The sequence below is a fragment of the Paramisgurnus dabryanus genome, chromosome 22 (assembly GCF_030506205.2).
Source record: "Paramisgurnus dabryanus chromosome 22, PD_genome_1.1, whole genome shotgun sequence".
Lineage (NCBI taxonomy): Eukaryota > Metazoa > Chordata > Actinopteri > Cypriniformes > Cobitidae > Paramisgurnus > Paramisgurnus dabryanus.
Genome location: NC_133358.1, coordinates 15315871 through 15336122, shown reverse-complemented (window position 1 = coordinate 15336122; position 20252 = coordinate 15315871). Strand labels below are relative to the sequence as shown.

The following is a 20252-nucleotide window of genomic DNA, read 5'->3' as shown; positions in this document are numbered from 1 at the left end:
ACACAAGTCACACCTTGGCCCAGTTTTTTAAAAGTAATCCACTAGGATTTTGGATAACGGATTGGATCAAATCTTGGAAATGGGTTTTTCAAAAAAAAAAAACGGATTACATAAACACTTTTTAAAAAAAACAATACTGGTGTGCATATTGCGACAATACAATGGAACTGATATATGTGGAGATATTTTAGTACAAAATGATGGCAGCTCAAATATGCGTTTTAGTCTGTCAAATTCATTAGCAACAGATCATGGGATTCAGTCTATGGCTAAGCATCACACTGAACCGGAGCTGGGTCTGTCAGTCTCTTCATGACTGTCCACAAAAGGATGAGACATGAGGACAAAACAAGCTGATGTTAGCTTGAAGGCTGCTGTTAGCACAGGTTTTACAGTAAAATAGATGCGTGTTTGGATCGGGGTCACTATTGACAAAACAGTTAAAAAATTAATAAAATGAAACATTTAAAACTAATGCATATAAATCAACTAACAAAACGTGTTAATAATTCACTGTATAACCTTTCTTCCTTTCTTTCTTTGAACTGTCTTTATTGTTGGAGGTTATACAGTTATACAGAACAGCTGTCTGTCTACGGCCATTTGGGAACCACAGGAAGACAATAATGTTAAATGTTATGTCTTTAAAAAACTAAAATTTTTAACTTTACACACTGAATTCAAAAAGCTTTTCATATTCCACCATCCTCAACAGATTGCTCTTATAAACATGTAGAAGACACCGCTGCGACAGACTTCCCCTATCACGACAACAAAGCTATCATTTTAAGTGCACTAAGCATCGGCTGGACAGGTTTTAACACTTAAATTTGTTAGTTTAACAACAGGATGAGATTCGGAGACAACAGAGAGAATTTGATTAACATACTAAGCTAGAGAACTGTAATCTGCAGGACAGGTTCTCGCCCTTTTTCGATCCTGCTTCATCTCCTGTGTAAGATCTGATTCACTCAGCTGTAAATAAAAACAAACAAAGACTCAATACATGTATATTACAATATACAACGCATATAAATGTACCATAGTTATGCCTCGGGCTCTGCTCAATTTCTACCTGTGAATTAGCACAGCGCTTGATGGACCTCCGCTCAGTTTTGGGATGGGCTTGAGAAGATGAAGGTCTAAAAATACATAAAATTATATTGTCAAGACCTGATCAGGCAAACATTCAAACACTAACCGTATGCTGCCAATAAAAACATATTACAAACTACCCTAAAACTGAGATTTTGCTAAACTTACTGAGCAACATGACCACCCTTCATCTTCTTAACTGTGCCCTTGTTACTATGTTGTAAATAAAACAAACAGAGATTTAATGCATGCATATAACACAAGCGGGCGAGATTTGGACCCGCCAACCGGGCAAGGGCTGGACCCGCTGACTGGATGCAACAGGTGCAACACGACACTCATGTTCAGGCCGGGCCAGAGGAGCTCAGGCTGGGTAGAACCTGATAAGCAAGAATAAAAATAATGGCAGATCCTGAGGAAGCTTAGGTTGGCCAAAACCTAATAAGCAAAAATAAAAATTATAAGTTTAAGAACAATTGTGAAGCCCTCAAATCTAAATAAATATGCATTACAAAATTTCAAACTTACAGATTCCCCTAGCTTTCATCTTTGTAGATTTTTTGGACACAACGGGGGAACACAACCAAAGGACAGACAGTCAGTCAGTTAGTGCAACATCCACCCTGGTGTGAACTCCTCAAAACGTGTCACACTTGGCTGTAAATGCAGCAGACAGATAATTGATACATGCACATTCAACTTCTTTGTAACTTGGCACTAGTTATGATCAGGGCTCTGGTAAAACTAACCTGTGAACTACAAGTGGAACCCTTTTGAGGAGTCATTCTTTCTTCCAGTATATTGTCCAGAAGTGTCCATCTGAGATTTAAAAAGAATGACTGCTAACCGCAGCGGGCTTATTTGGTCGTCTGTATTTTTCATGACTAATGAAGACACGCAAAAAACCACACCAAAAGCAACTTAAACTGAATCAAATCAACGCCGAACTATAAACCCACTAGTGATGGGTCGTTCGCGAACGCCGGCTCTAAGAGCTGATTCTTTGTAGCGAACGAGCAGAGCCGAATCTTCAGACGCAAGTAGGGGAGCCGGCTCTTCTAAGGGAGCCGAGCCAGAAGAGCCGAATTTATGAAAAGAGCCGGACTGCCATCACTAAAATGTAGAGCCGGAGCTTGAGCCGAAAGAGCCGAATCAATGTAACGTGTTAGCAACTCAGAAAGATGTTCATTCAATTCAATAAAAAAGCAACTCGGAAAGATAAAGTTGATAAATTGATTTTTTTAAAAGAACTTTCTCTGTCTGTGTTGCTTCACTGCGCATTCTTGCCATACTTCCGTTGCCAAACTGCGCGCTCATACTTTGCCACGTCATCATTTTGTACAAACAGTAAAAGGGTTTTAAGGACAGTTTAGTCTAACAAAATATTTACCCCAATAAATACACAATATATAATATAAATAACAAAGGCATTTTTAAGGCTAATGGTTGCCATTAATTTATTAAATGCTACATTTAAAAAAGAATAATATAAAATAATTGTGTTTAAATGTAGCTTAAATAAATTAATTGCAACCACTTACCTTAAAAAAATTGAGTACATTGAATTAATAATTGCTTGTTGTTGTTGTAAACTTTAGTAAAAGTAGACTCTTACATTTTTTAAATTCATTAACATTTATCTCTGACCATTTAATTCTTATCAAATGAATCCTAATTCTCATATAAAAGAAGTGACCGTGTATTGTTATCATATTAGTGGCTATATTAGTGTAGACAATCCATAAATCCATTCACAACGTTTAAAACGTAATGGATTAAGGTTCAGTGTTTGGCAGAAACTAGGTAAAAGAAACTAGTTACTGCAATAATATTACTTTCCCTGGTAACTGGTAGTGTAATTAATTACAAAAAAAATCTAGATTAAATATTACAGTTCCAAAAAGGGCTAGTTACATGTTTAGTTGCCACCTGAGCCCTGTATATATGTTACTGCTTTATTAAATTAAAGAAATTTTTTAAAAATAGTTTGAGGCAGTTGTAGGCCTACTCTTCATTTATCTGTAACTTTCATGGATTCATAGACTGCAAAATTATGATGAGTTTGCACCCCTGTAATTGGTATGTGTGTTACCTAGGATTGAACCTATGACCTTTACATTACAATCCTCTACCACTGCGCTACAGGAACAAAACTTTTTCTGCTTTCAGGTGGTGTTGCATACAATTACAAACTGATTAAAGTAATCAAACTCAATGGACGTCTTTTATGTACATTATAGTGGAATTTAGGTCATAACGCAACAATGTTGTGCTGATTAAGTCAAAAACAAAGTTTTCTGAAAGTTATTATAGGGGGATTAATATTGCAACAGACTTCAACATTTCAATGTTTTATTGGTACAATTTTTTCAAACATAATCTTCGACAAAACCGTGCATTAAAAATGTTAGTAAGCCGAAAAGCATTTTACATATATTTGTTATAACAGACTGCATTAATGATATGTATCATTTAATATCTATCAGTAGGAATGATTATTTCTTCATCTCTAGAATGCCACTGCCTGGTCCTCTCCGCTTTGCACTGCAGATGTTACAATACTGCATACCTGGAACCTGTCAGACACAAAGACATAGAAACAAAGTTGTGTATGCATGCAGATCCTGCTGTCACCGTAGATATTTACTTGCATTAGCTCTAAGTCACTGGTGTTAAAAACAACGATAGACTTACAGTTCCAGGTGAGGGAAGACATTCCTTGTGAAACATGTGTCTGCAGTGAAAGACCACCACACTGAATACCTGGGCCGTATCTGAAACAAACATCTTAGTTATAGATCGTTTCATCGGACGCACACGTTACGTGCCTGAACCAAAGTGAACTTCCGGTCGTTATTTGTATGATGCGCCAAACATATATTTTGACATGATGAGCCACACACATGTGGGCTAAGTACATGTTGTGACGAGCTGCGCATCGTGCCCCCTTGAAAAAGAAGTTACCGGCCACCACTGCACAGCAGAAGTAGGGGATAGGACTTTACAGACCAATATTAGTTAATAAAATTATATACTTATATTTTCGAGGGAATTTCCACATTCTAAGCAATAAAGTGCATCCAATATGCCAGTATTAAGCTGTATTATAATACTAACAATAATTACATTACATTATATTGGCATTATATCAGCCATGCCATGGACCATTAAAAATCTATTTCAATTAGCCCTGAAAGTGAATGACCTGTGAGCGATCAATAGTATTAATCTATACAAGCATGCATAAATAGGATGTTTCAGTAATTAAAGCGTACCTGATGGTAAAACAGGAGCGTGGCAGGATTCACAGATGTTTTCCTCTTTAATAACAGACCACACAGAACTTTTAAAACTTATTTTTAAAGAACAAAATGAAATGGGTTCAAGCCAAACATTTGATTACCATCCACCCGTACTCCTCTCATCTGTGTTCTGTGCATCCTCTGGAGCAGAGACAGAGAATCTGCCACCAGGATCTTCTTACAACCCTCTCTCAACAAGATCTACAGGGACAGACCTGGCATGAGTTTTCACAATGACCCTCATATATTTAGTTGCTTAATGTCAACACACCTGTAGATTATAATCCTGTAGTATCTTGACCAGTGAGTCTCTGAGATTGGGAATCTCCATTCCTTCCTTAATCCGATGTATGAGAAGAATGGGATCCACATGTGTTCCAATGTTATTCAGGAGCCCTGTGATAAATGCTGGAAGAGACATGAACGTATTATTTAAATAACAGGTTACAGAAATGCTTTTTCAAATGTGTGTTTTGAGGAATAAAAAACTATGGTAGAGCTGCGGCTCTTATAAACACAGCAGATTGGATTTTCCTACGTGGTTTGTCTATGGAGTAAGAGATGAGATCCTCCCAGAGTTCTCGGTCATTCTGCTCTTTAGCAAACTCGATGGCCTTGTCCACGTCTGCCAGCTCCTCCATGATCATCTGCAAGGCACGTCTGCAGTTTCCCATGCGGCCTGAAACCACGATCATACAGATACGTCACTGAAAATCTTTATCTAGATATTCTGTCACTTTCAGATTCTTTCACATACACTGATAGGGTTGCTTTTATGATGTACTCTGCTATGTTCAATGTTAAAGGCGGGGTGCACGATCTCTGAGAGGCTGTTTACACTTGGCATTAACATGCGTTTTCATCGATCGGATCACAAGTGGACGAGAGAGACACATTACGTTTACACCTGGTATTTAAATCCGTCTCTTTTGTCCACTTTCGACCGCATCTGTCCTGAATACTGTGAGGGGGTGGTCTGTGAGACGGTGGGCGAGTCTCTCTGCTGTCATTCAAACCCGAGCGGGAGTAATTATGAGTTTATATGGACGCAAACTTATATTATGTCGGAGCCCGCTGCTTGTTTAGCAAGTATACATGCTGCACAGTGTTTTATACGTTTATATGTTGGAGCTTTCTCTGAATTTTCAGCGCAATTGATGAAATAGGATCGCGCAACTTTCACACGCTTTCAAAACGAAACTACGGAGATCAGCCGCTTTAGTTGTATCAATGAAAGGCTAAAAATAGCGCTGTTTACCGTATGTTTACGCCAGAAGTAAAAAAAGACGTAAAACTTGTGTTTAATACCTCAGATTAGATAAATGGGCGGAGAGAAGGCGGTCGCGTGTGGCCGTTCGAACGCATTCAACCACATATGCGTTCCGCAACTCCAAAGCGATCCGATCGAAAGTGGTTTCGACTACCTCTGGATGTGGTTGAAAGTGGTCGAAAGTGGACGAGCTCAAAACGTTTTGAACACCGTTTACACCTGGCATTAACGTCGTCCACTTGTGATCCGATCGACGAAAACGCATGTTAATGCCAAGTGTAAACAGCCTCTGAAAGTCAATGTTGATATTTGAAATCACCTAAACAAACACACCCCTACCCCAATAGAATCTGGGCCTTCTTTTGATAGACCCACCCCTTACATACACAACCAAGGCAATGATGTTGGTTAGTAGACATGTCCCTTACTGCTGATTGGCTAGAAGTGTTTTGGTAGTCGGCCTGACTCCCTTTTTCCAAGTGTTTCTCAAAAATCGTGTACACCGCCTTTAAAGGGACATTCCACTTAAAAAAATAAATTGCTTATTTTCCAGCTCCCCTAGAGTTTAACATTTGATTTTTTACATTTTGGAATCCATTCAGCTGATCTCCGGGTCTGGCGGTGCCACTTTTAGCATAGCTTATCATAATCTATTGAATCTGATTAGACCATTAGCATCGCCTTTAAAAAATAACCAAAGAGTTTCAATATGTTGAAAACTTGAAATGTTGAAAACTTGACTCTTCTGTAGTTACATCGTGTAATAAGACAGACGGAAATTTAAAGTTGCGATTTTCTAGGCCAATATGGCTTGGAACTATATTCTTATTCCAACATTTTTAATAGAAAAAATATTGAAACGTTTTGGTTATTTTTGAGTGTGATGCTAATGGTCTAATCAGATTCAATGAATTATGCTAAGCTATGCTAAAAGTGTTAGCGTCAGACCCGGAAATCGGCTGAATGGATTCCAAAATGGTAAAAATCAAAATTTAACTCTGAGCTGGAAAATGAGCATATTTTACAAAAAAGTGGAGTTTAAAGACTAATCTATGACAAGAAATGCATAGATTTACAACTTACTGAGCAGAAATACAGTCTCTTCTACAAAATGCCTCTGCTGACAAATTTCCAGAGCCTGAACAAGACAGAAGACAAAGCAATTGTTTCAAGCTGTCTGTTTTTAGATTTTAAATGGAGGTATCAAGACGGTGGATTCTAGAAATTATGATTAAAAAGTCTCATTTAGGGTGCAATGTGGGACTTTTAGAAGGATCTCTTGACAGAAATGCAATTTAATCTACATAACTATATTATCGGTGGTGTATAAAGACCTTACATAATGAACTGTATTGTTTTTATTACTTGAGACGTTTTTATTTACATATACAACGCGTCTCCTTACACGGAAGTCGCCGTCATGTTTCTACAGTAGCCCTAAAGGGACAAACTGTTCTACACAGAACGTTTCATTCCTACATTGTCTCAGACGATGACATCTTTGCGTTTCAAAATTGAGGTTGGTTGCAATTCGCAATCTCACCACTAGATGCAGCTAAAACCCACATTACACCTTTAAAAACAAAGAAATTTTCATTATTCCTGAACAGTGGCTGCCAGTGACTTCTTTTTCGAGGGTGCACTATGCGAAGCTCGTCAAAGCATGCATGTAGCCCGTCATGTGTGTGGCTCATCGTGTCAAAATTAGTGTTCGGTGCGTCATGTGAACCTATGTGCATCACGCGTCATGTCAAAATACGTGCTTGCTGCAGATGCTTCAAAAGGATTTATGATAAAAGAGACGCTCACTTTGGACAGATACTCTCTTAATCTTATGTAATCAGAGTTCAGTGATAAGATTGTGTCTAGCGAGTAATTTGTGAAAGTGAGCGTCTCTATCATAAACCCTGCGTGTGCAGCAGGCACGTATTTTGACATGACGAGTCACACACGACACTCCAAACACACATTTTGAATTCACTCCCCTCGGAAGAGAAGTCACCAGCCCCCAATGTTCCTGAATATTACACAGTATTACATGTATTACAGATTAAATAAGTTATGTTGGCATACATTAACCTTTGACAACTATCAAATCCAAGTCTGGTATATACAATCTACAAAACATACCTATAATACATACCTATCTTTTTTTCAATGCGTGCACTTAGGGCTCTATCTTACACCCGGCGCAATGCAGCGCAATGCGCGACGCAAGTGTCTTTTGCTAGTTTCCACCCTGCGCAATTATCATTTTCACGTTTAGCGCCACGTTGTTTAAATATCAAATGCATTTGCGCCCCCTTTTGCGCCCATGGGCGTTCTGGTCTGAAAACGAGGTGTGTTCAGGCGCATTGTTGGCGCGTTGCTATTTTGAGGCAACTAAAATAGACTACGCCATTGACCAACAAAAACCTGGTCTAAAGTCTAAAGTCAATGGCGCAATAGGTTTTTTTTGTTATTTAAAGAGCGCATTAGTAATATGCGCCTAAACGGGACGACAACGCGGGTTTGCTTATCACATACATGAATGGCAGCAGCACAAAAACGCTTTTAAATATGAAAGATTAAAGAATTGAATGTAAAAGATTATTATTGAGTCTCTTGGACATAAATGAGGACAGATTATGAGACGTTAGAAGGCACAAAGAGCTGCTTCACCTGCAGTCTGGTAAGTAAATAAATGCTTTGCTTTATACAAATGCATCTATTTTTAAACGTTTTTAAATGCTATCTTACGGATTTATTGTACATTATGACACTGTACCTGTGGATATGGTAAGATGAGAAACATTTTAAATAATGCTTTGTAAAAAATCCCGGCCATATGGCGCTGTTCTAGTGCTGAAACGCTTCGGCTCTCTGAGCGTTTGTAAATCCTTTATCTTTTGTTTGTATTTTTAGAATACAAACCTTTTCTTGCATATTTGCTAATCATTTTATGCGATTACATTGATTATGTAAGATATCAATACATTTAGGACAGCAATTCAAAGCCTGATATTTGTACTTCTATGACTAAGAAAAAGAAAAAGGCTTTTAAAGGTTTTAATAATAAAAAATTCAATAAAAATGAAAACAACACTTTTTTAACATTATTCTTAAACTGGTGGCCTTCTTCCTCCGCTTAGTTCTTCAGTTTACAAGGTCCGTTATCTAAATAGGGATTACGCACAGCGACAGCGCAACTGGCTTTTAAAGGGGATGATAGCTGAGTCTCTCATTGGTTTACTGCACGTTACGCCCAAAACACACCCATTACTCATTAGGAAAATATGTACAACCCTTTTCGACCCTGCGCTTGGCGCACAAACCATTTTTCCCGTTGTTAAAATAGCAAAAGTGGCATCGGACACGCCCATTTAGACCGTGCGCCGTGCGCTTTAGACGATGCGCTAAGATCGTTAAAATAGGGCCCATAATCTTTGTACAGCACCTCGTGAATGTGTTAGCATTTAGCCTAGCCCCATTCATTCCTTAGGATCCAAACAGGGATGAATTTAAAAGCCACCAAACACTTTCATGTTTTCCCTATTTAAAGACTGTTACATGCGTAGTTACACGAGTAAGTATGACTAAGTATGAATAAGTGGGGCTAGGCTAAATGCTAACACATTCAAGAAGCGCTGTACAAAGAGTAAAAGTGCATGCATTGAAAAAAGATAGGTATGTATTAATTCATCTAAGTTGAGGTAAGAACATAGTAAAATATTGAAAAACTGTGGTGTTTTTCTTTAACAACTTCATTTGGACTTCACATCTAAGCAAAAGTTGATTTTGAGAATAACACAAAGTGACTACACAAACTGTTTTCTCAATATTTACATTTTTGCACCCTCAGTCAAATTAAAGATTACATATTTAATAGTTTTATCTCAACCAAATATTGTCCTAACCTAACATATTTATTTAGCTTTCAGATGATGTATAAATGACTCTTATGACTGGTTTTGTAGTCCAGTGCCACATATGTAAGTTCATTTGGATAAAAGCATCTGCTAAATGAATAAATGCAAATTCAGACCTTCTCTAGAGGGCAGTGCATGCTCTCTCTGAGGAAGGGTAGCAGGTTGGGTCGATCAAACTCTGCGTACAAACTGATCTGTCTCTCGTGATACTTCTGCCCCTTATGGTGGTCTCGCTTGAACAGCTTGTGCAGGTACTGAAAGAAAATTCAGGTAAAATATGTTAAGTGTTCAACAGTGTGACTTTTGGAGAAGAGACACCAACGCATCTGCACAAATAAAAGGCTCCTCACCACATGTAACAGCTCGGGTCTGTCTTTCAACTCATCCACTACTTTGTCCATCTGAGGATGAGAGACACACAGATATTCAGTAAAGCGAGTTTGTGTAAGTTTAATCAGAAGACAGAGGCCAGTGCTGTGAACTCACCCATATTTTGTCTTCATTATCCAGCAACATGTCAACAGCTTTCTGAAAAAAAAAAGAGGCGGACAAATGCTTCAGAGAGATCACAGACTATAAATCAGTCAACTATAATACGTGTCATCAGCAAAACTATCTATAACTTTCCAAACCTGACATTTGAAGTATCTTCTATTAAATTCTAAAACAAAGGTTGTAGTAAGGTCAAAGGAAAAAAATATCTAAGTAAAATAAATGTTTGACCTCTTTGTCGAAATCCATGAGCAAGACGATCTTGTCATTGATGGAGGAGAAGAGGTTGTGTTTGTGTATGAGCTGGTAAACGTCTTTGTGTCTGAGTCTCAGGTAGATCTCCAGAGCACGGTCATAACGTTGGTCATACGTGTACCTGTAAACACACACAAGATCACACTTTTTTTATGCAAAACTATTATTTTGCATTACCACAGACTGAATCCATTCGAGACAAGATGAAGCTGCATTTTAAAAGCTAGGCATTACTAAAATGTAAAGTACTTTCAGATAATATATATATATATATATATATATATATATATATATATATATTAATATATATATTAATGAGGAAATAATATAAATCAGGGCTTAAAATATTGCATTTGTTTTTGATTGGGCAGCAAAACGTGGCTTATGATACAATTATGATACCTCATTCACGCGTGAAGCTCGCGCGTAAGGCGCGAATTGAGCATTGTGCATGGTACGCGCGAATGGTGCTTTTGTGTATTTTGCGGTTCACGCGAATTTGCGGCTGACGCCAGAGTTGAAAAATTTGAACTTTGGTGGAATTTCGCGCCGCGTTAACCAATCAGGAGCCTGCCTGCTGCTGTGGTGGCAGCCCCGCCCTCACTCAAGCAGTCACTCGAAGCTATATGACACAAGTTGTTATTTCTATAGAGGAGACAGGAATAAAAAGGACCTCGCTTGGAAGAGTGTCAGTAAGGACTTTGGGCAACCTGGTAAGTTGTAATACACACTTCACTTTTAAGTCACGTGACGTTTATCGACCCGCACCGTTTATTTTCCCCCTATAGTAAGGTTACAAAATACAAACTGGTAACTCTCTTGATAAATGCACAATCAACATAAGTCATCTTGGAAACAGACACTCGCACAGCACTTGCCCCTCCCACAAGAAGCGGATTTTGCCTCGGACGCGCGTCAAATGCTTGCTGTTTCTGCGCGTCTACTCCGCTCTACACGCGCGAATGCATTCAAAGTGTTCAAGCGGCAAACTAGGCGCGGTAGACGCGATTTTGACGCCCAAAACGCGTTTGGTGTAAACTCAGCATTAGGCTTCTGATTTGCCAAGGTGGCTTTACGATTTGGGTTATATCGCCACCTGCTGGTCTGGCATGCTCTTGACAGCGTGTTTTTGCTTTTTCATGTGTAGGGAGATTTCTTTTAAACCAAGCATGTGAGGGCAGGATTTTTTTGGAGGAAAAACTCTGGTTATAAAAAATACCCGTGTCCGTGTGGACTAGGCCTAAGTTGTTCTCACGTTTTTGCAAACATTTAGAAGAAATTTTTGTATGAAAGTTTTTGTTGAATCATGATTTGTAACTTAAAACGCCTGTATGCACATTTTACGAACAAATGTGTGCGTACGCATGCTTAGTGAATGAGACCCAATCTCTTCTTCCAGGGAGTCCAAGACGGCCGTACTAAAATTTTACATATAGTTTCCCAAACAAAACAAATCCCAACAGAAAAAAATTGTGAATTGATCAATTAATTAAAACAGCAACATGGTTTATTCATTTTATTGATATTATTAATATTAATATTATTTGGCTCCACGTACAAGGCCTTGGTTTCAACATGGAAATGTTGAGCTAGAAATGTTGAGAAGTTTAAGTTATTATATTTTAATTACAGCTAATCCTCCTTAAAAATAAATGAAATTGACTTAAATTTAGATTTGCATGTCATGCATACGTTATCTGGTACGAAATAAAACATCTGCACTGTTTTAAAAGACATCTTACAGTTCAGCCAGTGTTGTGAGGAGTGTGCGGTTGCTTGGGTCTTTCTTCAGGTGTTCATTCACTGCCTGAACTATAGCCATGTTGTTATACAGTTCACCAGGCCACTCACGAATCAATGTGGCAAAACCCTGTGCGAGAAACATTAAAATATCTATTAACCTATTATCTAATAACCATTACTAAACAGGAAAATTATGCACATTCATTTGTAAAGATGCTTTTGTGCGTACTTCATAGTCAGTCTTGAGAAAATCATGCAGGATCATCTCATAAATGGCTGGCCGAAGTCTCAGGTCTCCTCTTGGTAAGTAGCGACTGATGGCCTGCAGAGAGCGAGAGAGAGGTCACTTTCAGTGCATTGTGGGATTGTAAGAAAGAAGTCCTATTTATTGTACAACTGTAAGTTTATGTCAAAAACACCCACCTTCAACTGGCCAATGGTTTTAAACCTGTACACCTCATTCTCCCAAAGATCCATGTTCCTTCCTAGCACTTTTTGACACTTTCTGTCATTAAGCAGGGACACAAAAGCATCAATATCCATACAATGGATGACTTCATTGGTCCAACTTTATATAAGGTGTATTTAACTACAGTGCATGGACATAAGAGAAAACAGTTAATACGTTGTACTTATTGTGTACATATGTGTTGTTTAGGATATGTTTAGAGCTACATAAAGATACTTTAAATTACTTTTCATACAAATTTTGTGACACCTAACATAAACCATGACCAGTTATTCTATGAGTACTGAATGTGTACTGGATCGCATACTGTGTGATATTCGATAAACACAATGTTATCATTCTGTACCTGGCGGCTGTGTCATAATCTTTTTTCTCCACCAGGTGATTGATGTACGCCATACCAATTTTCTGTTTGCAAACCACAGGAACACAATGATTCAGGATCAAATCCAAACATTTTACTGTGACTATCAATCAGATCCCTTAATAATACACACTGAATTACCTGAACGTCATGTCGCTTGATGTTTTTAAAGCTGATCTCTGCAGCCATCAGTGCCTCCTGTAAAAAAGATTAAAATACAATCATTTACTGTAAATTATATTTAAATGTAAAAAAAAAATACAATCACAAATTCAGGGAAAAATTTAACCTCAGCACTAAATATAGCACTACATTGTATCATTTACATTTTAAGTTCGTGATTATGTCATGAAATTTCTATGAGGGGGACAGCGAAAGGATGCACCCTACACAAAGGGGGGCACACTCTAAAAAGTTCGAACCACTGATGTAAATAGAAATGGACCTCATATTTCTTCTTCTCCAGCAGCCAGTCAATGTGATCATCCTGGTCTCTTTCTTTAGCTACTACGATGTCTTTTGGGCTGATGATGTAAAAGAGAGATTCTCCCTCTGAGTGCTCTAAAAGCAAAACCACAGAGTTTTATTGAGTTAATGCGAGTTAAGCAGATGATTTATTAAAGCCCAAATCTACTGATATATGTATCCCTTTGTTCATCCAAAACTTCCTACCGAGCCTGTAGTCCCTGCATTGGTTCTCCTGGAAGTTGCGTACAGTGAGAGCGTCAGATGAGATCTCCTCGCAGCTCTCTGGTAACGGCTGGATGATATCTAATCGAGGCCTTGTCCTGAACTCTTCCTCCTGTGACAATTCAATAAACAAGGTTTTCACTTTAGAAAGATCTAAAGAACATTTAGGACACAATTACGGTAAGTGGTTTTGAATAAAACACTATGTTGATTTCTCTTTTGGCCCTATCATACACCCAGCGCAATGCAAGTGTTTTTTGCTAGATTCAGCCTGGTGCATTTATCAATTTTATGCCAAGTGCCACGTTGTTTAAATAGCAATGCATTTGCACGCCATTTGTGCGTCCATGGGCTTGCTGGTCTGAAAACGAGGTGTTTTCAGGCGCATTGTTTTAAAAAGTGCAAATATTGATTTTTTTTTATGCTACCCTATGAATTTATTGTACATGATGGCTTTTTACCAATATGGTGAGATGAGAACTATTTTTAAGTAATACATTTATTAAAACTAAAACGTTTGTAAATTCTTTATCTCCGGTTTGTTACAAATAGTATTTTAGAGCACAAATCTTTTTTGCATATTTGTAAATTATTCTTGTAAAAAGTTTTGATATTACAGTGATCATGTATTACTTTTTCATTAATTAAACCCCTGCTGATTTTACTTATTACTCCATGACTGAAAAAAAACAAAGCTTTTATTACCAAAAACATTTCAATAAAAAACTCATTTTTTTTCATCAATCCTAAACCAGTGGTCTTCTTACTCCATTTTTCAGCATTCAAATTCAGCCATGTAAACAGCATGACGTGGGCACAACTGGCTTTTAAAGGGGATGGGAGAAGAGACTCTCATTGGTTTATTGCACATTACACCCAAATCACCTCCATTACTCATTAAGAGAATAGGGACCACTTCACACCAGCCGCGTTTGAGGCGTCAAATTCGAGCTACCGCGTCTAGTTTGCCGCTTGAACATTTTGAGTTTACTCGCTTTATTCACACGTGAAAGCTGCGCGTGAAATTCTAGTCAGAGACATTCACGCAGAAAAAGCCCCTCCCATGATTTTTCCGCCAAAGTTCTAATTGTTCAATTCGCGTGTTTCCCGCGGCAATGCTCATTTAGCAGCATTCACGCAAACTAGACGCGCGAATGAGGCGGAATCGCATCTACCGCGCTGCGCTAAACGCCTTATTCGCGCTGCGAGACCTACAGACATGCATCAACGCGTTTTCACATTGACTTAACATTGAAATCACTCACCCTTGACGCGTCTACCGCGGCTGGTGTGAACGCAGAATTATGCTATGTACACACCAAAAGCGGTGCATCGGTTTCCTCGCTCTAGATTACTTGCAGGACTTGACTTCGTGTCATGCAAATTTTTCGCTCGAGTTTAATATTTTCAACTTGGGCGAAGATGCGTTTGAGGCGAATAGCGCATGTTTTCACGGCAAACGCGCTGCCCATATCGCGTCATTTGCATCGCCCCATGAATCTGATCGCGTCTTTGCATTGACTTTGTATGTAATCTACTCACACAAATCGTTAAACTCGCGTCTGGGGTGAACCCACAGTTAGACCTTGCGCTGTGCCACCGACTATTTATCCCGTCGTTAAACTAGCAAAAGTGGATTCGTACACATCCTAAGTGCCGCCTATGCGCTTAGATCGTTAAAATAGGGCTCTATAAGTTTCCAATGTTGACATTTGAAATCACCTAAAAAAACACACCCCTACCCAAATAGATCTGGACCTTTTTTTGATAGACACACCCCACACATACGCAACCCAGACAACAATGTCAGTCAGTAGACACGCCCCTTACTGATGATTGGCTACAAGTGTGTTTTGGTACTCGGCCCGACTCCCAAAGCGTTTCTCAAAAATCTTACACCCCGCCTTTAAGTTCTCAAGTAGCACTGATAAGAGAGTAATCGTACCATGTCATCCGAGTTCTCCTTGACATAGTACAGTGTGACCAGCTGATCTGCTAGAGGTGCAAGACCACTGATGAAGAAGTCGGTGTCAAATGCTGAGACTGCAAAAAAGCAAATCAAGGCATGCAACGTTACCTTCACTTTAGCAACACGTATGTATAACTGTGCATTGATGATGTAACAGTACCAATCTCAACATAGCGACTGGGAAGATCTCTCATCTCTGTGGGGTCACGCTCTTTAACAATGCATATCTGAAAATGGAAAAATAAATCAATTGATCGAGATTCAAGTTAGATAAGATCAGATTTTGATGAAAACAGTGGTTTTGGTTACACACTTTGACCGAAGAGCCCCAGCCGATGATCAGCGTAGCGTTGTCTTTCCAGCACAGACTGCATGGGTACATATCTGGCCTCAGACTGGTGTTGTCCCGCAACACGTTAGTGATGCGCTGTTTAGTGCTAATGTCATAGATTTTCACACCCTGAGACACATCAAACACATGAGTCACTTAAAAGCAAAATTAAAGGAGTACATGTGTCCTAATCTTTATATCAAATATGCTTTAGATACAGAACTAAAAAGGAGATGTGAACCACAATTAGAAACCTTTTAGTGAGTTGCATGTGTTTTTGGGGAGGGACATACTGTATGTATGCTTCTAAAGAGCATCTAATTGGACAAAAATCTCAACCGAGTGTTTTAAAGGATGATGAGTACATTTTAATGGGATATATATGCTATTATTACACGGCTCTCTGGAATGCTTGATTCTGATTGGTCAGTTGAGACATTTGCAGGTTCGTTCTTTTCGAATAATAACCGCTCCAAAATAATAACGCATAGCCGGTACTACTTTTACGAGTAAGATCGCTCCGCGCCAATAAAGATTACTGTTTTTTTGGCGCCATCTTGTGACAAACACTGGACAACCACGACAAGACACAGAGAGCTTACTGAGACTGAACTTGACAAAATAGAGCATGACAGCTACGAAGCCAACACACAAAAAAATACAGAATGGGCATTAAAACTTCTCAAAGACTGGCTAAAAGAGAAAAAATGGAGACAAGTATGAAGCAGAGGATCTTAATAAGGTATTACGATCATTTTATGCATCTGTGCAAAGTTTCGCGGAAGGATAAAAAATGTTAATTTAAAACAAATATGCCAATAAAATGTTTCAAATTCATATTCATGTCCAGTTTTTTTTCTTATGTGACAAGTAGCCGTGTAATAAGCGGGATAATGTAGAGTCAGCCGGTAGTTATCGGGAAATAAGCCCCTTCAGTGTGATACAAGACCCTCCGCTTCGCGTCGGGTCCTGATCACACTGTCGGGGCTTATTTCCCGATAACTACCGGCTGCCTCTACATTATCCCTTACATAAGTGCTGCCTATATTGAATAAAAATAGATATGCAATAACCTACTAAAGAATACAATGTACAATATTAAATATGATAATGGTTTATGACATGATAAAAGTTTTAAGATCAATTCAAAATTTAATAAAACTTATGACAATCTCTGCTATCAGCATCAACTTAAAACTTTGACTATACATAACTTTTAAACGTACTAGAATCATTATCTTATTGCAAACCATTGCAATATGCATATTTCAATATGAACATTTGAATAATTTTGCTATATCTTTCTGCTTTAATGCTAAAAATGAATTAGCCAATGAATGATGGTAAGCACACAGCTGTCAGTACCCATTGACTTCCATAGTAGAAAAAACAAGTCAGTGGGTACCATCAACTGTGTGCTTACCATCATTTATCTAAATATCTATATATAAGTAAATTATGACAGAATTTTCATTTTTGGGTGAACTATCCCTTTAAAACTAACAAGCATGAAAGCTTTGAAGTTTAAAATATTTACTGAATGTTTTATCTTACAATATTGTTTGCCCAGGCAATGAGGTTGACTCTCCATTTCACATTGTTGATGTTGCCCTCTCCTTCATGCAGAACAGATGTCTTCCAGCGGTTCAGCCAGTTCCTCTCATATAGAAACAGCTGCGGGACATAATAAATTGTAATGATGTTAACAATAACACACTAAAGTACATTTAGACAATGCACCGAAACAGTCTGCAGCACAAGTAATGATTTCACTATAACAGCAGAGGGCAGTGGAACACAGGGCATGGACATTACACATACTACGCTTTTATCCAAACCATCTTCCAGCGCATTAAGTATACATTTTATTTAATCAGTATGTGTTTTCCCTGTGAACTGATCTCAGAATTTATTGTACTATCCTACACAACAGGATCCCTGCATCTTTTAATTTTGATCCAATACCATTTCCATCATATTCCCTAAAATAAATGCAAGAATGCTTCTCACAAAATTAGACTAATGAGGTGTCATGAAACATTTTGATAAAAAAGTAAATGCTATAAAAATAAAAAGCATACAGTTACAAACATGTCTTTTTGCACAGGATTTTAAATGATCATACAAACCAATTTTGTTGTTTTTTCCACATTCAAGGTGAACATTTTTCATTACCGCAACTGTATTTGGGTTCTTTGACATGGAAATATTTATAATATTTATATAATCTAAAAAAGCTTCAGTGCATGTTATACTATAAACATTTACAGTAAAGAAACATGTGGTCATTGGTGATCATTGCTAAATGTAGAGACAATAATAAGGAATATAAATGTGTCCAAGAAAAATTTCTCATCCTCCGCAACAATTTTCCATCATTGTTTAAGCCCTCAAGAAACTAACATTTAATAAAAAAAAAAATAGTTGGAAGGGACATAATTGACTGTGACACTAAAGATGGCGACCACGTAAGCAGTTCTTATTTTTTCTCTCCAGATAAAAGTAGAAATTTTGTTTGTCATAGTACCTAGACAACTTTTTAGTTCTCATTACCGAAACATGAGTTTGTAAATGCATATATTTAATATAATATCATGTTGTGGTAATGATAATTTTTGATAATGATAATCTAAAAAATTTAAATAGTTCTATAGGAAATATTTTTTAAATCCTCTTCAAATAATGTTTATAGTAAGTTCAGACATTAATCTTATATGTGCAAAAAAATGGCTTCAATGGCTTTTAAAAAAAATCTATGCTGGACACTTTTTAAGTCTGGATTGCGTGAGAATCACCCATATTGAAAACAAAACTTTTCAGCATTGACTGTTTAAGGTTTGGGCTGCACCACATGATCCTGTACTCTGTAAGTGTATTGGTCTGGCTATTGGCCTTATTATTCCCTTTAGAATCCAAAAATACAAGCATGCCCCCATATTAAACCTTTAGAAGATGACACACTCATGTACACGTGCCCAACACAATGGCGATCTATAAAACAATCCCAAGCCTCGCCAAAGAATAACGTGCGTGGGTGCAAAAACCACAGTGACCGTGAACTGGCTCCTCGAGACTCCTGTGACTATGATCTTTCAACGAGGCAGCATTTCAAATTTGGATTTACCATTGATTGTCGAAGATTACCGTCGCAAAAACAACATTTTCCGAGGTGATGATGATAATAGTAATGTGCAGAAAGCTTCAAAGCACTCGGCTTATAACCTTGAATCAAACATGTCAAAAACGCCACACACAATCACTCGCAGCCGGCCCGACCCGAAAGGCCAAAATAAAAGGCGGTTCAATGTCGCTTAAGTTCAACACTTTCGGTTGTGTTAACAGATCACAGCGCAGGAATAGGAGTTGACACTCCAAGAACCGAGCAGAAGGAATTGAATTGCCTTTGACAAGATGCGTCTTCAGTGGAAGCCGTATTGATTTTCATGGCAGGGCCGCATTATGCGGACCTTAAGCCAGGGAGAGCGAAGGAAACAGGGAGAAGTGGAAGGAAAATGCTCGGACTCGGTCAGCGTGGCGGACAATAGACGTCGTTAATTGCTTCTGATAAGCACAATGCCGCCATTTTGTGAGAATCAATTGCGCGGAGGAGAATAAAAATCTAAAAAAATTGACTTTATGTGAGTGGTCCGAGCTCCAACCGTAAACTTTACGAGTGGCATTTATACATAAATCTGAGCGTAATGTGAAGATTTTTCGATTCAGATGCAGCAGCTTGGTGCAAACAAACAGATCAACTACTTCTAAGTGCTTTTTCTACAAATGTACGTGGTCAAGAAACTATATGGGACTTGGGTCGGTCGCATTGCGTCTTTTTGATAAAAACGAGCGTGTATTTGTTTAGTCCATAAGCCGAAGAGCGTTCTACATGTTGCGAATGCTATGGCACTCTGTGTAATGACAGTTATTTATTGCGCAAGAAGAGACAACATCTCTTTGGTGAACAACACTTTTGAGAAAATGGACCACTCTCTCTCTGTACCTCGTGTTGACCCTGGTGTAAGGCCAATACGGTAAGAGCGTTTCATGCCAAACAGCTCGAGCTTGAATAACCACTATACACGGCACTCAACACGACAAAAATGAGTCCATTCTAATAATTTAGCTTAACCCTCGGTGTTGAAATCACAAGAGCATGAAATGATGGACCACTAAAACACAACAAAATATAGCTTTAGTCTTGCAGCAGTTTGCTCATCTGGGAACATCTTCAAGTGTGGATTTTGTTCTTTCTTTTAGTGAAAAAAAGTTTAGACATTTATTCAGATGTTCATACCTAACAATAAAACATGGCATAATCATGCATTCGTTTTACTTATATGCCTTTTTACCCCTTTTATTGAAAA

General features: G+C 38.2%; 1 protein-coding gene across 1 annotated transcript in view; it reads right to left on the bottom strand.

Annotated features, from left to right (window-relative positions):
• Window positions 1-3430: 3430 nt before the first annotated feature.
• vps41 (VPS41 subunit of HOPS complex) overlaps window positions 3431-20252 on the bottom strand; it is a 30772-nt gene continuing 13950 nt past the window's right edge. The window contains exons 8-29 of the mRNA XM_065294894.2: window positions 17443-17562; window positions 15871-16017; window positions 15718-15784; window positions 15534-15631; window positions 13571-13700; window positions 13344-13459; window positions 13040-13096; window positions 12881-12942; window positions 12489-12570; window positions 12295-12387; window positions 12065-12192; window positions 10299-10443; window positions 10062-10103; window positions 9926-9976; window positions 9692-9829; window positions 6751-6805; window positions 4936-5076; window positions 4669-4805; window positions 4499-4598; window positions 4371-4415; window positions 3790-3869; window positions 3431-3671 (exon numbers count right to left, since the gene is read on the bottom strand). Coding sequence (XP_065150966.1) covers window positions 3591-3671; window positions 3790-3869; window positions 4371-4415; window positions 4499-4598; window positions 4669-4805; window positions 4936-5076; window positions 6751-6805; window positions 9692-9829; window positions 9926-9976; window positions 10062-10103; window positions 10299-10443; window positions 12065-12192; window positions 12295-12387; window positions 12489-12570; window positions 12881-12942; window positions 13040-13096; window positions 13344-13459; window positions 13571-13700; window positions 15534-15631; window positions 15718-15784; window positions 15871-16017; window positions 17443-17562 — 2115 coding nt within the window. The 3' untranslated portion in view covers window positions 3431-3590. The remainder of the gene's footprint in view (window positions 3672-3789; window positions 3870-4370; window positions 4416-4498; window positions 4599-4668; window positions 4806-4935; window positions 5077-6750; window positions 6806-9691; window positions 9830-9925; window positions 9977-10061; window positions 10104-10298; window positions 10444-12064; window positions 12193-12294; window positions 12388-12488; window positions 12571-12880; window positions 12943-13039; window positions 13097-13343; window positions 13460-13570; window positions 13701-15533; window positions 15632-15717; window positions 15785-15870; window positions 16018-17442; window positions 17563-20252) is intronic.